Genomic DNA, 14,890 nt, shown 5'->3' on the forward strand with positions numbered 1-14,890 from the left:
CACATTTAAAACATAAAAAAACGTTATCAGTTATCACTGATAACAAGCAACAACTATAAAACTGCACAAGTTTGAAGACACCAGTGCTAATCATGTATACCAGGAAGTAGCAACATACTATTAAAAGGGCTAATTTTTGGCATATTCAAAAATAATGTCAAAACAATAAATAAGACTATAGAAGGTAAGAACTTACCCACATAGGGGTGATATAAACTGAAAGCTCATCGAAGAATGGTAGGAAAGAAGCTTTGAAGGTTTTAATCAAAGTACCCAAGCAATCGCCAACCTGAAAAAGGACACATGCAACATACTTCACATTCCTCATCATATATTTATATAAACAGGAAAGTGCATTAGCATAAATGTGCCACAATAAATCAAGAAAATAAAGCAGCTTTAGTATTTCATGGACAGACCTGATCAAATAGTTCCTCCTCCTGTTCATTTTCTTCTTCAAGTAATTCCCCTTCCTCAGCATCAAAATCTTCCGCCTTGGTCCTCTCTGATCTTTCTCTTTTTCGGGTTGTACTTGCAGTTATGACATGCTTGATCTCATCTACAATGCTTCTAACCTGGGCTTCATCAAGAAGTGGTCCAGAAAGCTGAAATGAAAATAGGAAACAGATAAGGTCCCAACTTGTAATGGATTATAGAGCAAATAGAAACATTTTATGCTTAGGTTGTTTCCATGTGTTAAAAAGATAAAGAGAAGGGAAAAACTTATGTCCAGTACACTTAAGCAGCAGCATAGGGGAGCTAATAAATAATTAAGAAAATTCTGAGATGTCCAGCCAGATGCATTAATGTAGCTGTGAAGTCAAATAGTAGAAAGAAATCTACCAGTCCCAAAGAAAATACAGGGGGGTGATTTTGAAAAACAATTTTAACAGTTTGTACAACTCCTTCAGTTGGTTCTGGATTAACAACAAAAATGTACGTAATAGATGATAAAAACATAATTGTAGTTCTGTTGCATCCCATCCCGAAGCTAACAAATATAATACCAATAATACGTACAACGATGGAATGAGAAATTTAAGTTTGATTAAAAAAACTAATAAGCTAAGGAAAAGTCGAACCTGTATGCATTCATTCAATGAATCCAGCATGCTTGCACAAATTTCTGTCTCAGGCTCCTACAGAAGATATTGTGTAAGAAAATTTAATTCCATTATAGAAATATTAACATGGTTAACTTAAACAAATTAGTGACCTTATGCAAAGCTTCAACCAGTCCTGGAATTATATAATCAGATAATTGTTTCACATATGATCCATCACGACCTTGAGCTTGTCCCTTTTCTACCGCTAACTTAGCAGAACGCAATAGCTCCGGCATAGCTGGAGACAGAAGAATTCCTTATAAAGCTTAGAACCGTGCAATCCTACAAAGCAAAGAATATTAAAACTTAATCCTACCTGAAACTGCAGCCTTCCTAACCTCCTCATGAAAATAAAATTTGAGCAGAGGCACCAAAGTTGGAGCAACCTACATTCAGTATCAAGAAAAAATATTAGTTTTAGGGCGAAGGAGTTGATTGCATGTGTATTGCCACTTTACATAATCAAATGTAATAAAGACAACCTAATGGTTGTGACCAACCTGATCAATCCATGGGTAGAAACCCTCTTTGAGTTCATCAGCATAACAGCAAAGCATATTGCATGCTGTGGCTTTCTCTTCCAATACACTAGTTCTAATACCAATCCTTTTGTCTCCAAGAGTGATAGTCTCAATGCTGCATCACAATCATATACCTCTAGTAAGTGTTGTGCAAAACAGTAGAAGTATCCAATTGAACTATGCAGCTGTCCGGTGCTGGGATGATGTTTTCGTGAGAAAGAACCATGCAAAAGACTCCAAAGAAATAAATAAAGAGAGCAGAGAGCAGTGTCAAGAATGATATGCTTAACTTCATAGTAGGTACAGTTTAACTATGACAACTTACATCATTACATATTTCGCTTGGCTTTCTATCAGGTGACAACGTTTACAATTCTTTCGATATTGGTGTTTGGATGATCACCTGATTTGGCTATAACATCAAATTATTGGTATACACCAAACTAAAAATTACTACAAGATCGTAAGCTTTTTAATATTAAAAACAGCAACTTTTTTAAGTGAAGCATGAGTTGCTTGTGAACTACATGATTTTTACCATTCCTGCCTTAAAAAATTGGTAAAAGAAAAGATAAAATGCAGCTGAAAGCAATTGGTACTTAGCTTAAAATGACCATTCAAACTGCATTGTTAGACTCTAAGTAGCCAAAACCAACTAAATCTAACAATAACTGTTTCAAATACATCAGTACTTACCAAAAAAAATTATCATCCTGAGATCACTTGGGCGAGAAACTCATAAATTGTCACATATAATATAATATCTGATAAGAACTAGAAAGTGGGGGCGACAAACAAAAATGTTATCCATGATATCTGATAAAACTATGAAGGGTAGAAATAAGATATAACCATAGGAAGGTAATATCACTTTGATTACAAACGACCTTCATCATCAAGTTAAATTCAGTAAGAAAGGTGATATATCTATGTCAAAGAAATGTTTTAAGTACATAATGTACCAGATCAGATGAGAATCAGTTTACTACCTTATGTCTATTAGAAATTGCCAATGAAATACTAAGAGGTTTATTCAATCAAAAACAAACCTTTCATCGTCTGATTCATCAATGTCATCATCAGAATCTGCAGAGGTTATGGTTACATCTGGTTTAAGGTGAGCAGACTGAAGAAGTGGAGGCATAACAACACTCATGTAGGGAAGAAAATCTTGACCTAGACACTTGCAAAGTCTAGCCCATGCCTATTGAAAGGAATAAGAATTAAAACAAGGGAAAGATGAAAGTATCCACAATAAAGGTAACAGATTTGGTGACATTAACATACTTGTAGCATGTAACTTGTTATTGGATCATCTGCCTCCATTTGAGATCCTTGTAGTGACATCAACACTTCCATAACCTATCAAAATCAAAGATTCAAGAATAAATGATATTACTCTGCTGAACAATTACAAAATAATAACAAAACATTGATGACCATGTCAACAAAAGCTTTTAGAACAGTAGAGCAGGATCAAATAAAGCAGGAATCATGAACCCCGATCGGAGCTTTTAGGATTCAGTTTCCACTTTCCACGTATGACCAAACCCATAAAACAAAAGCATGAAGAATAACAAACTGTCCAACAAAGCTAACAGCGTACTATTTGATGCACACCTAACAAGAAAACAGTTGCAGAATAATTGAATATACAAGTAATATGCAGATCATGACTAACAACAGTAGTTCTAAAATCATCTAGGATCTCATACCACACCTTTTGAAAATGATAATTGCAGGAGCAATATGGAGGAAAGAGAAGCCAGTACCTGTTTAGCATCATCCCTGAACTTCTCCTTCCCCACAGCCATGCCCACCAAACTAATACACTCCATGGATTTAGCACGTAGCATACGATTGGACTTGTCAGTTGCATTCATCAAAATAGCCTTCAGATAAGGCATGACAGCATCGTAGTATTTCTGGAAGTGTTCCTGCACACATATGTGATATAAAGAAGTCAATGAAAGAAATATAAAATAAACAGTAAAAATCTGTAATACTTTTTATCCAATATACCTGAGAAGAATCTGCAACAGATGCCAAAGCTGTTAAAGCTCCCTCTTGTACCATCTGTTTCCCATTCTAGAAAAAAAAAAGCAATGTTTTAATATATGTTGGACACTTTACGACATCCATATTCCAGATGAACAAATAACAATTTGGAGTTGGAGGAATAGATAAAATAAAACTGCATACCTGTAGCAAAACAAGCAATTTGCTAACAATTCCATCCAAGTATGGTGTCAGAATATCAGGTGTGCAGTTCTCGCTGAAATTCAGAACAGCTGAAGCAGCATGTGCCTGTTGAGTTAATATACAGTAGAAGGTCAGTGAAAATATTGACAACATAAAGAAGCAGGTCACACGTCAATATCCAAAGAAAGCAACTTCTGGAAAGCATTGATAACAAAAACTTTATTACATAATGAGAATTGGAAACAAAGGTAGACTTTAAGGAGAAAACTCTACATATGAAGGTAAGTACAAAATGATATGTAAGCATTAAGACCCAACAGACTCTTAGTAGAAATTAACAAGAAACTAACAACTCATATGAGCCAAATTAAGTTTTTTCATATCAGGAAATATACTTGCAGAAGAAAACTGTGAAAGAACTTTACAGAGCAAGTAGAATAAGGGGAAGACAAAATAGAGCAATGACATGATGCTAGAAGAGTAGAGTATTTCTAATGGAAGCAGAAAGACAGGAGAACCATGCTAGACTTTCAAGAGTTTCCCACTGTTTGCATACTCCCCGAAATTCTGATTCGGGTCTTAGCATTGCCTTCAAGAGATCTAAAGCTTAATCCTTAAGACAGGAAATAGATGACTAGTTTGGAACAAGCTTATAAACTTATTATGGAGAATCACTGCTATTTAGAGTTCAGCCTTCGAAATGCAAGGTATGAGAGTTGTGGTAGACAGAGGTGAACATAAGATTACACAATTCTAGAATTTATATAGCTAGCATAAAAATGAATAATCTTGAGTCAGATAACTTGTGTTGAACCTCCAAATGAGATAATGGTGAAGATGTGTGAATGTCGGGAAAATGATATAAATTGTGAGAGAATCTTCATGCCACTATTACAAAAGAGACAATCAGGAGCTGGTCAAAATGTAAATAACATAGTCAAAATTCTAAAGGGATGCTCCTGGACATTACTATAACAAAAATTGGTGATTGAAATTGGTACCCAAGATAGCAATCTAACTACTTATGAGTGACGAAGTCTAAGCCAAAAAGGGATAGTGGCACAAATATTATGTCATCCTTGCACATCCCTACAAGGATGAATCTAAATCAGGGCCTCCCTCATTGTTTTGTTACTCTAATATAGTAATATTTCCAAATTCCAGAAAATAACTTGTGTAAAAGGCTTTCTTGACCTTTCTATAAACCACTAAACTCGCATCTCATCATATCTACTTTAAAAATGAAAACTTCAGAAATTTGATATTAAAAACTAAATTAGAATAGAATGCTTCTGGATTGTGAGAAAAATATAAGTTGGACCTCGTTAATACTTGATCCAGATCAACTTAAATTTGATGAATAAAGTCATTCTTGGATCGTGGAATTCTTTGTTTAAGCAAGGCATAAACTCCCAAAAGGAATTTGATGAATAAAGTCATTCTTGGATCGTGGAATTCTTTGTTTAAGCAAGGCATAAACTCCCAAAAGGTTTAGCCTGAACTTGGATTTGAAGAACCAACTCCCAAAAGGTTTAGCCTGAACTTGGATTTGAAGAACCATAAATTCCTCCATTAAAGCATGGAATCCGGAATGATTATCTTTGTAACAAAGTTTTGGAATTCATGCTTCCTCTCCCTAAAGTTTTTCTACTATGAAGGAAAGTAAACTAATGCAATCCGTAGTAGTAATTATTTTATATTAATAAATAGCAGTATTAACTTACATGCTTGTTCTTCGATGAGATGCTTCCTGCATTTAAAAAATGATTGATAAGGAAGAAGACATCATTTCATAAACAAGTGCATTTAAACTAGGACATGTTATAGCTCACTTTATAAACTGAAATGAAATATGTGATGTTAGTTGTATTTGCATAACCCAAAGTATTGACAATTTAAATTCATGCTAGGGGTCTTATTGTTTCTCCATATAATTTTGGGTCATCCTAATTTATCTATGCTTTTGATAAATTATTGTTAAAGCTACAAACCATTTCATTGGGCTCTTTGGCATAAATCAGAAAAGAATCTATGGCTTCACAATGTCCTTCAGTTCTAGATTTCACCTCTTACAAAGAAGTTAGCCCATTTTGATAGTCCATGAACACAGCTTAAACAATCAGACTGCAAACACATTCCCCACACTTGACCTTCTAATATCCAGTCACATCAACATCACCTGGGTTAGATGAATTTAGGACTGGTGTAGGTTTAAGACCCTGGTGAAACTTTTTTGCAATTTAAGAGCATATTTAGAAATTTAATTATAATCTACCTTTGAAATATAATCCGCTTTTGCATGTCTAGTGACCACATTTTGAGTGGATTATTTTGGATTATAATCCACATGTTTGACCAAGTAAATGAACCAAATGACTAATCACTTTTTTCACATAAATTTCTTTTTTCCTTCCCTCTCTTCCCACTTTTAAGGGTTGTTTGGTCATTTTAACAAAACACACATGGATTATGGACCACCCTCTTCATCAAGCACCTAAGATTTTAACCCATTTGGGTTATAATCTATCATCTATGGCTCACAGGTTTATAACCCAAGTGACTTGTAATCTAGGATTGCCAAACATGCCCTGAAAATAGCTTCCAACATGCAGTTCACCTAAAATGCACCCTGTTCCTACTTTAACTGTTAAGACACATATTACATAATACATAAAAGGTACTTAAATTCACTTATTCATGATGTTCAAAAACCAATTTTGCTCTTCTCGGTATGTCAGCCTCTACAGCTGACCAACTATGATACAGAAAAGCAAATATCACTATGACGCTTTTGCAATTCTATGTCCAGGCATAAGTAGTTATGGACTATAATCTTATTCAACATGTGATTGACATGTGATAGGATCCATATTTTAATATTTATATATGTGAACTCTTCTATTTTCGCAGAACATATATTTAATAAAAATAAAATGGCGCAAGCTCACATTTTAACCAGGAAATTCCCAAAACTTTAAACTGAGAACAGGTACACAATTTGGACAGATTTAGAAAAATACTTCTCATTACAACATCCAAGTTTCTTCACTTACGAAAATGTGCTTACGAATAGAAAATTCAGGAAAATATAAAATTAGATTCCACGCCCTCATTTCAGATTTGACTCTGTACTGAAACTGCCCTCATTTCAGCTCCGACTCTACAGTGGAAGATATTAACATGGTACTCGAACTAGATGTTTGGATGCACACCAAACCCACTCGATCCAATCGCAAATATAATGCAAAACATGACTAAATAGACAAATTCTAATCCAGTATATAAAAACTATAAAATATATTAGTGGAAGATATTTAACATGATAGTAGAACAAGATGGGCGCACACTAAAACTCACTTGATCCAATCTCATCTACCATGCAAAACATAATAAAATATACAAATTCAGTCAGGTATATTAAAACTACAATATGCACAAATTCCAATTCGGTATAGTAGAACACCATGAATTTTATATCGTTAGTCTGCATGTGCAGCAACTCTTCTCAGTTAAACCAAAAGTATGCATAAATCAGGACGCACCAACTTGAATATAACTGAACATGGATATTGTTCATAAATTTGTCCTACCAGCATCAATGGAGAAACAGAATGGCAAAGTACAAACTCAAACATGTACAATATGGCAGTAGACCTCAAACATTGTAATTACAAACATATTTTCATAAGATTTCATAACAATATGAATTTACTTGCCTGCACACGAGGGTTCTGGAAATCATCCATCGCAGATGCCAAAGCAGGTAGCACCCTCTGGTGGTACTGCACTTGTAAATCCGGACCCAAATCCGTAGAAAGCTGTCCAATGGCATTAATCGCTGCCCATCTCACTCTTGGATGTGGATCTTGAAATGAGTTCAAGACCATGTTCACCACTTGCTCCAAATTCTTAATCATGACCTACATAACAGACACAGCATAAACTATATACTATGTTTTCAAAAAAGCACCAAGTTCTCAATCAATAATCAATTTAAACTTCCAGTTACCTTTGAACAACCTTCTGCAATCTGTGCAAGTGTAATCAAAGCAGCATGATGTTTCTGCCACTCGGGAGCTGCCAGATAAGCCGGCAGCAACTCCGATGCAACAGGAACAATTGTATTTCCTCCGAGAGCAATTGAGATTCTATCCAAACACTCCTGTCCGACACTGTAATTGCTCGTCTCCCCTGCATCCTCATCCTCTGCCTCCGCAGAATGCCACGCTGGCTCATCCTCAATATCCAGCAGCATTTTCATCAGCACCCCAAACAACCTACCGATCTCTCCCTTGCCTCTGCCAGCGTAATCACAAACTCCACGGCCAAATGCCTTGTCCCCTCCTCTAACCCATCGGCCTCTGCAATCTGGAGCATAGCCCCAATAACATCAGGCAGCTGCCTCCTCAAAAACCTTGGCTCAGTGCCCGCAAGCTCAATAAGCAGCTCTAAAGCCTCCTGTGCAGTTGCCTCCTGCCCCGAATTCAATGACTCTGTCAATGTCCTCATCATTGCCGGCAACAGATCCTGGAACTTATCCCTATCTGAAGCCAAAGCCAAGCACTGGATGAAGTTAATCGAAGCCCCAAGCGAAGCAATGCGTACATCCGCCGAGCTCGAGTGAGTCAACGACTGCAGAAACACATCATGGAGAGTTTGAAGATGTGGAAGCAGCAAATCCCCAATATACTGAGCCAGCTGCGAGAATATCAACAAAGAGCTCTCCTGAAGCCTCGCATTCTCCGAAGTCACCGCTTGAAACATGAACGGCAGCAACTCAGGCCACGCATTATCCGGCAACAGATTCGATGCAAGCTCCGAGACAGTATCACAGAGCTTCTTCGATATCGACTTCACCTCCTCGCGCTGTACCGACGATAAAAGCATCGATTTCAGTTCAAGCTGCGTCTGCGAGGTGAGCCTCGGCCAGAGATACGCCGGCTGAGAGTCTCCGGAGGAGGACGAGGAGGTCAACTGCTTCCGGAGTAGGATCGCCGACATGGCACGGATCTCGATGAGGGTTGACGATTGAAGAAGATGAGCGAGTTTTAGGGCTAGGTTATCTGGATGTTGGTCACGAACGAAGTTGAAGATTGACTCGGCGTGAGATCGCTGGTCGTTGGCGGTGGCCATCAACTGAGAGATCAGAGCTTGGAACGGGCCGAGATCGCTGCCCAGGATCGCCTGCAACTGATTCTGATCCATCGGAGGAGATGGAAGAAGACGATGAGGGAGATGGGGGCTAGGGTTTTCGAGGGGGTGAGTAGGAAAATTGAGTTTTTGGATGGGGCTTTTTATTGTTAGGGTTTGAGGGGAAATAATTGAGGGGTTTGGGCTTTTTGATTGGGGTTGGCACTAGCTGTTGGAGGGGAGATATGAACTGGTGCGAGTGGATGGGGTTTTTGGATCTGCTGTTTTCGGGTGGATTGCTGTTTTCTGTTTTGTTTGTGCTGACGGCGTGAGCTCACTGGGCTGAAGCTATCGGGTGATGATATGCTGCCACGTGGAGAAATATGGGTGGTTGCTGTTTCGAGTTGCGCCCGACGAAGAGAGGGATGAGATTCTTTCTTCCTTTCTTTCATGGGTTTAATTAATGATAATAATTGTAATGATGATGGTGATTAGCGATTTTATTTGTTTAAGGGGAGGGAAGAGATGAAAACTTCTTTTTTCCTTTTCATCAATGTTTTGTTCGGATGGGGGTAAATGACCAGTAGAGGATGGAAGTTAAATTATTCGCATTGTTTGGGAGTTTTTTTAAGAGAATGGAGTGGAAGAGAAGTAACAAAGTTTACATTGGTTAATCTTTATTCTATATAATTTAGTTACCCCAAATTGGGATGTAGAGTAAGTTAAACACTTTAGAAGTTCACAGTGCATATTTAGGTCATGTTTGGTTTGAAGGAAAGTAGAGGAAAGGAAAAGAAAGTACAATAGAAAGTATCTTTCCCTTGTTTGATTTGAAAGAAAATGAAAAAGAAAGTAAATGTTAAAATCACCGTAGAAAGTCTCATTTATTCCCAGTTCTCTTCCCCTTTCTAGACTCAAACAGAGCGAAAATGAGAGAGAGTGAGAGAAAATCTCGCCCAACAACTCCTTGAAAATTCCCGACTCCATCCCCGACCTCGTCGACTCCATCCTCGGTAAGATAGTCGTAGCCCCCGTCGTCATCATCGCCATGGCCACCGCCGCCTCCCATCTCCTCTTCTCCCCTCTCTTTCAACCTCGCCAGAACCCCCCAACATCGCTGCCACCTCCGCCTCCCCTCGATCTCTATCCCCACCACCAAAATTACCACCCTACCCCTCACCCGCTCCTTAAACTCTAAACGCTCTCCGAGACAATCTTCTCCGGATCTAGATCGCGATAACAGAACAACAACAACAATGGATTCTGGATCCGAGCGTAACAACCGTGGCGAGCGGGCGATCGCCTCGGCGGATGATCACAAGTCGTCCAATGGTCCATTGGACCCCATCAGAATGTTCCTCAGTGGATGGAGAGCTAGGGTTTCGGCCGACCCGCAGTTCCCCTACAAGGTTCTAGTGGAGGAGCTCGTCGGCGTCTCCGCCTGCATGCTCGACGACATGGCCACTCACCCTAAATTCGGCCTCAATGAGCTCGACTTCGTCTTCTCCACCCTCGTCTTCAGATCGATCATCAACTTCACGTTAATGTACCTCGTCTCGCCTCCGCCGCCTCCGCCTCTACTGTCAGTGCTGCTGCCTCCTCCCTCCCCTCCTACATTTTCGAGCCTGGATCTTACGCTCTTTCATTAAGAATCATCACTTTGATCAATAAAGGGGCCACATTTGCTGCTGTTTGGTTCATCGCTAGGCTTGTAGGGATTGCAATCACGAATAGGCTGATTATGTTAAGGAAGAGGATGGACCCGGAGTTTGTGTCCCCCAACAAGCCGCCGCCCACGTTGCTGAATGCGATAACTTGGGTTGCGCATATAGGAGTCAGTAGCAATTTGAGGTACCAGACGCTGAATGGTTTGGAGTTTGTGTTGGGGAAAGTGTTGTCTCCAACTCGTTTTAAGGTTTCGGTTGTTGGGTTGAGGTGCTTGAACAGTGTACTTGGTGGGATATCGTTTGTGTTGCTTGCGAGGACGACAGGGTCTTAGAAGGTGGAGGAGAAGAAGGTTGAGGTGGAGGAGAGCTTGATTATGGAGAATGCGATGACGGATAGCAGGGTTGATGAGCGGCCGAGCAATTGAGGCTTATTTTCTGAATTTGGTTTTAGTTTAGAAATGAAAATTTGGACATCGCAAAGAGGAACGTTTCGGCTCTGTTAAGGGAGTGTAGTGTAAAGTAGGCATGTCCATCCGGACCAGGCCCGACCCAAAAAACCGGGCTCGGGCCGGGCAAAATCGGAGCCCGAACCCGGACCCGGTTGCCCCGGGCTGGCCCAGGTTTTCTTAGTTTTTTAATTTTTTAAAATTTTCAAGAATACAAAGCAAAAAATATACACAATTGTGATAAAAAAAATTATATTATTAATTAATTGTAATTATGTAATTTACAAATATAAAAATTTATAGAAATCAAAATGATAAAATAATATAAAATAATTGTAGAATTTACAGAAACAAATAAAATTAAAAATAATTGTAGAATTCAAAGAACTCAAGAGGCCTAAGGCCCAATCAAAGACTTCTAAATATTATGTTGTGGCTAGGATTTGATCTACTAATCTCCTCTCCAAATCTAAATTTTAACACTAGACTAAGCACACACACACACACACACACACACACACACACACACACACACACACACACACACATAAATAAATTATACATAAAGTAATTTTATACACAGACACACACAAGTTTTGGTTTTATAGTTTACAAGTTTATATAAATATGAAACCTATATTATTGTTTACATATATATATATACATGTTTCATATTTATCATTTTGTTAAATGCATATTGTGCAAAACTTCATTTTTGCATAATATTGAGTTTTTAGTTTATAGACTTAACAACAATAGTTTGTATCTTTTATCAAGTCTATAAAATCAGTTTATAAAGTTTTTAAAACATGGTTTAGTTAAAATGACAAAACAAGTATGTTTCATTTTCATGTTTTGAACCATTTTGTAAAATGAAGAGATTTCTCAAATGGGAAGTGCTTTTTGAAAAACATGTCTATAATTATTTTCCAAAGTTTTATATTTTTCTGAATTTATTTGATATTTTTAAACCATGTTTTAAGTTGACATGTACTTTTTAAAACAGGCTGTATGCATGTCTTGAGTCGACTTATGAACAGTGTTGAGTCGACTCATAAACTGTTGTGTAGTTTACATTTTGTTTCTGATGAGTCGACTCATAACATCATGAGTCGACCCAGACAGGTTGAGTCGACTAATGCCTGTCATAAGTTGACTCATAAACTGTACTGGAAAGTGTGTTTTGTTTCTGATGAGTCGACCCATGACTTCATAAGTCAACTCATGCACGATGAGTCGACTCATGAATTTTATGAGTCGACCCATAAGCTGTTTTTAGCTGATAACGACTAGGTTATGAGTTGGCCCATGATTTTTATGAGTCGACCCATAAAGTGTCCGTTGCACAGTAACGGCTATTTCCAGATTCTGTTTTTGTGTGGGTTTTTGGTCATTTCCTTAGGGTTTTGGCTGATGTATTGGGTTGCTATAAATACCCCATTGCATTTACCTCTCCCACCTTACAAGAGGAAAGTTTTTAAACAAGTTTACAAGGGTATTAAGATTGGTTTTAGTTTGTTTTAAGAGTTTAGTTTGTGAAGAGAATTTCACAAGAGCTTGAGGAAGATCATCTATTGGTGTTTGAGCATTCAACTCTTCTCTCTCTCTCTCTCTCTTGATCTATAGAGAAGTTTCCTTGAACTCTGTCACACCCCGCTTCCTAAAATATCAGGGAATCGGGATGCGAGCAAGGCCGCGACATATTAGACTGAGGAGAGATAAGTACTAGACCCCGTCTTCTTAATCTAATACGCTAAGCATCAAGAAATATAAAGCGAAGGCACAGGTCCCCGATCACAGTAGCGAGAATATAATAAACAATACAGAACAGAAAATATACATATCGCAACTGAACATCATCCCAGACATAATAATATTCAGGTCAACACGCCCATATACAAAACGATCTGAATGAAATACTGAAAAGTATAATATACATCGATCAGATTGAAAGGAAAGTGCTACAAAATTAAACAAGGAACATCGAACAACTAAATTAAATAACTACGCTTTGACTTTTGGATCATCTGGCTCTGGCATATCTCCCAGCTGGACATGTCCATCCTCTAAATCTGACGTACACCAGAGAAAACAGGTGTACGTCAGCGTGCATGGCATATGGCAAGATCCCACAAAACGAATGGAACAATCGAAAACCCAAGCGGAAAACGATGCAATAACAGAGATGACAAAGAAACATGCAACGGGAAATCCAATAAAATCAATCAAGCAACAAGATCATGCAGCTAGGGATCAGAATAATCATCCAAGTAATAGGGTCATACACTAGATGGAATTGATGCTTAAAAACCTACAACCCGAGACGTAGTACGTCGAGCGAAATAATCCAAACAAGGAAACCCTCATGTATATACCATATGTCTCGAATTGTAGATAATTAAATATTAATCCCGATCTATGTATGAAAAGAAGCATAACTGGTTTGTATCTCACAACTCGTAATCATCCAAGTAACAATGTTAGGTAACTGGTCCGTATCTCACAAACAACTCATAATCATCCAAGTAACAATGTCATGTAACTAGCTATTTTATAATAGGACACTGCTACATATCTCACACAGAGTCAACGCTCCTGTCATCAGATATTGACTGTTCACAAATCCCCTACGTGCACCCAATACGCCGCTACACTGGATCGGTCAGAGGGCTACACACAATCTGATTCTGACCTGGTTCAAACTCAAGCAAGAATCAGGTGAATATTAAACTCATTGACCAAAGTGACTACGCTGGCTTCACTTTGACCCAACAAACTAACCTCAAGCTACACATGATCGTGGGGCGAGCCTGGAAGATACATCAATAGCTATATCCGATCACATGAACATGGACTTCCCCATCCCAACTCTTCTTATTTTTCTAAATCGACGGTCGTATTCTACACTGAAACTCTGGTTCACCACATAAACTCAGTCAACACATCGGCACATGTCACTAGGTCTATTCATGACGCACGAGGCCACTAAGTCATGAACTACTAAGGTTCTCAATCACAACAAGTAGATAATAAATACAAACGATCTGGCACAATGATGACATGGCACATCACGTAATTAAAATGAGAATCACACATTCAAAAATAATCTTTTAAATTAATAAATTTATTTACTTCAAAATGATTTCTTTATCCAAAATAAATCCTTTATTTCTTGTTATAATTATCCAAAAATAGTTCCATTTTCCAAAATAACTCCTTTTAAATAATTCTAAAAACATTCTTTAAATATTCTTTTTAATGTTCCCCCTTCCAAAATAATTTCTTTTCTAATTATAATTAATCTAAAATAATTCCCTTTTCAAATAATTTCCTTTAATTTATTCATAATTATTCTAAAATGATTCTTTTCCAAAATAATTTCTTTTAAATTATATAATTATCTAAAATGATTTCGTTCTCAAAATAATTTTTTTTTTAAATTAGCATAATCATCTAAAAATAATTCTGATACCGAAATAAATTCTTTTAAAATTATTTCTTAATAATTCAAAATAATCCTTAGAAATATTCTTTTTTTAAAAACATCTCATAATTAATTATAATCTAATTGGCAAGGTATCCTTTCATCACATACGGCTCAGAATTACATATCATACCCCTCTTCACGAATATCATTATAATAGTAATCATGACATATATTATCGTTCATCAACAATCTCACGCAGGTTATAACATATCACAGTCTATTCTATGCAATCATATATAAATAATTAAAACATAAATCAAGGGAAGCGGGATCTTGCCTCGGGATTCGTCGAACGAATCAACGTTGACGTGCGAGTCCGCGGGTCTGAAGA

At 37.6% G+C, this 14,890-nt stretch overlaps 1 protein-coding gene and 1 pseudogene across 1 annotated transcript in view; one reads left to right on the plus strand and one right to left on the minus strand.

Annotated features, from left to right (window-relative positions):
• The window catches only part of LOC109833753 (importin-5-like), a 15,104-nt gene extending 5,941 nt beyond the window's left edge, over positions 1 to 9,163 (minus strand). The window contains 14 exon segments of the mRNA XM_020401552.1: positions 197 to 289; positions 420 to 605; positions 1,083 to 1,139; positions 1,217 to 1,344; positions 1,423 to 1,492; positions 1,607 to 1,742; positions 2,677 to 2,831; positions 2,915 to 2,989; positions 3,400 to 3,564; positions 3,650 to 3,715; positions 3,830 to 3,934; positions 7,546 to 7,749; positions 7,839 to 8,110; positions 8,113 to 9,163. Of these exon segments, the coding sequence (XP_020257141.1) occupies positions 197 to 289; positions 420 to 605; positions 1,083 to 1,139; positions 1,217 to 1,344; positions 1,423 to 1,492; positions 1,607 to 1,742; positions 2,677 to 2,831; positions 2,915 to 2,989; positions 3,400 to 3,564; positions 3,650 to 3,715; positions 3,830 to 3,934; positions 7,546 to 7,749; positions 7,839 to 8,110; positions 8,113 to 9,034 (2,634 nt within the window). The 5' untranslated portion in view covers positions 9,035 to 9,163.
• LOC109834943 lies at positions 10,216 to 10,958 on the plus strand (annotated as a pseudogene).

Source organism: Asparagus officinalis, chromosome 3 (genome assembly GCF_001876935.1).
Source record: "Asparagus officinalis chromosome 3, Aspof.V1, whole genome shotgun sequence".
Taxonomy (NCBI): Eukaryota; Viridiplantae; Streptophyta; class Magnoliopsida; order Asparagales; family Asparagaceae; genus Asparagus; species Asparagus officinalis.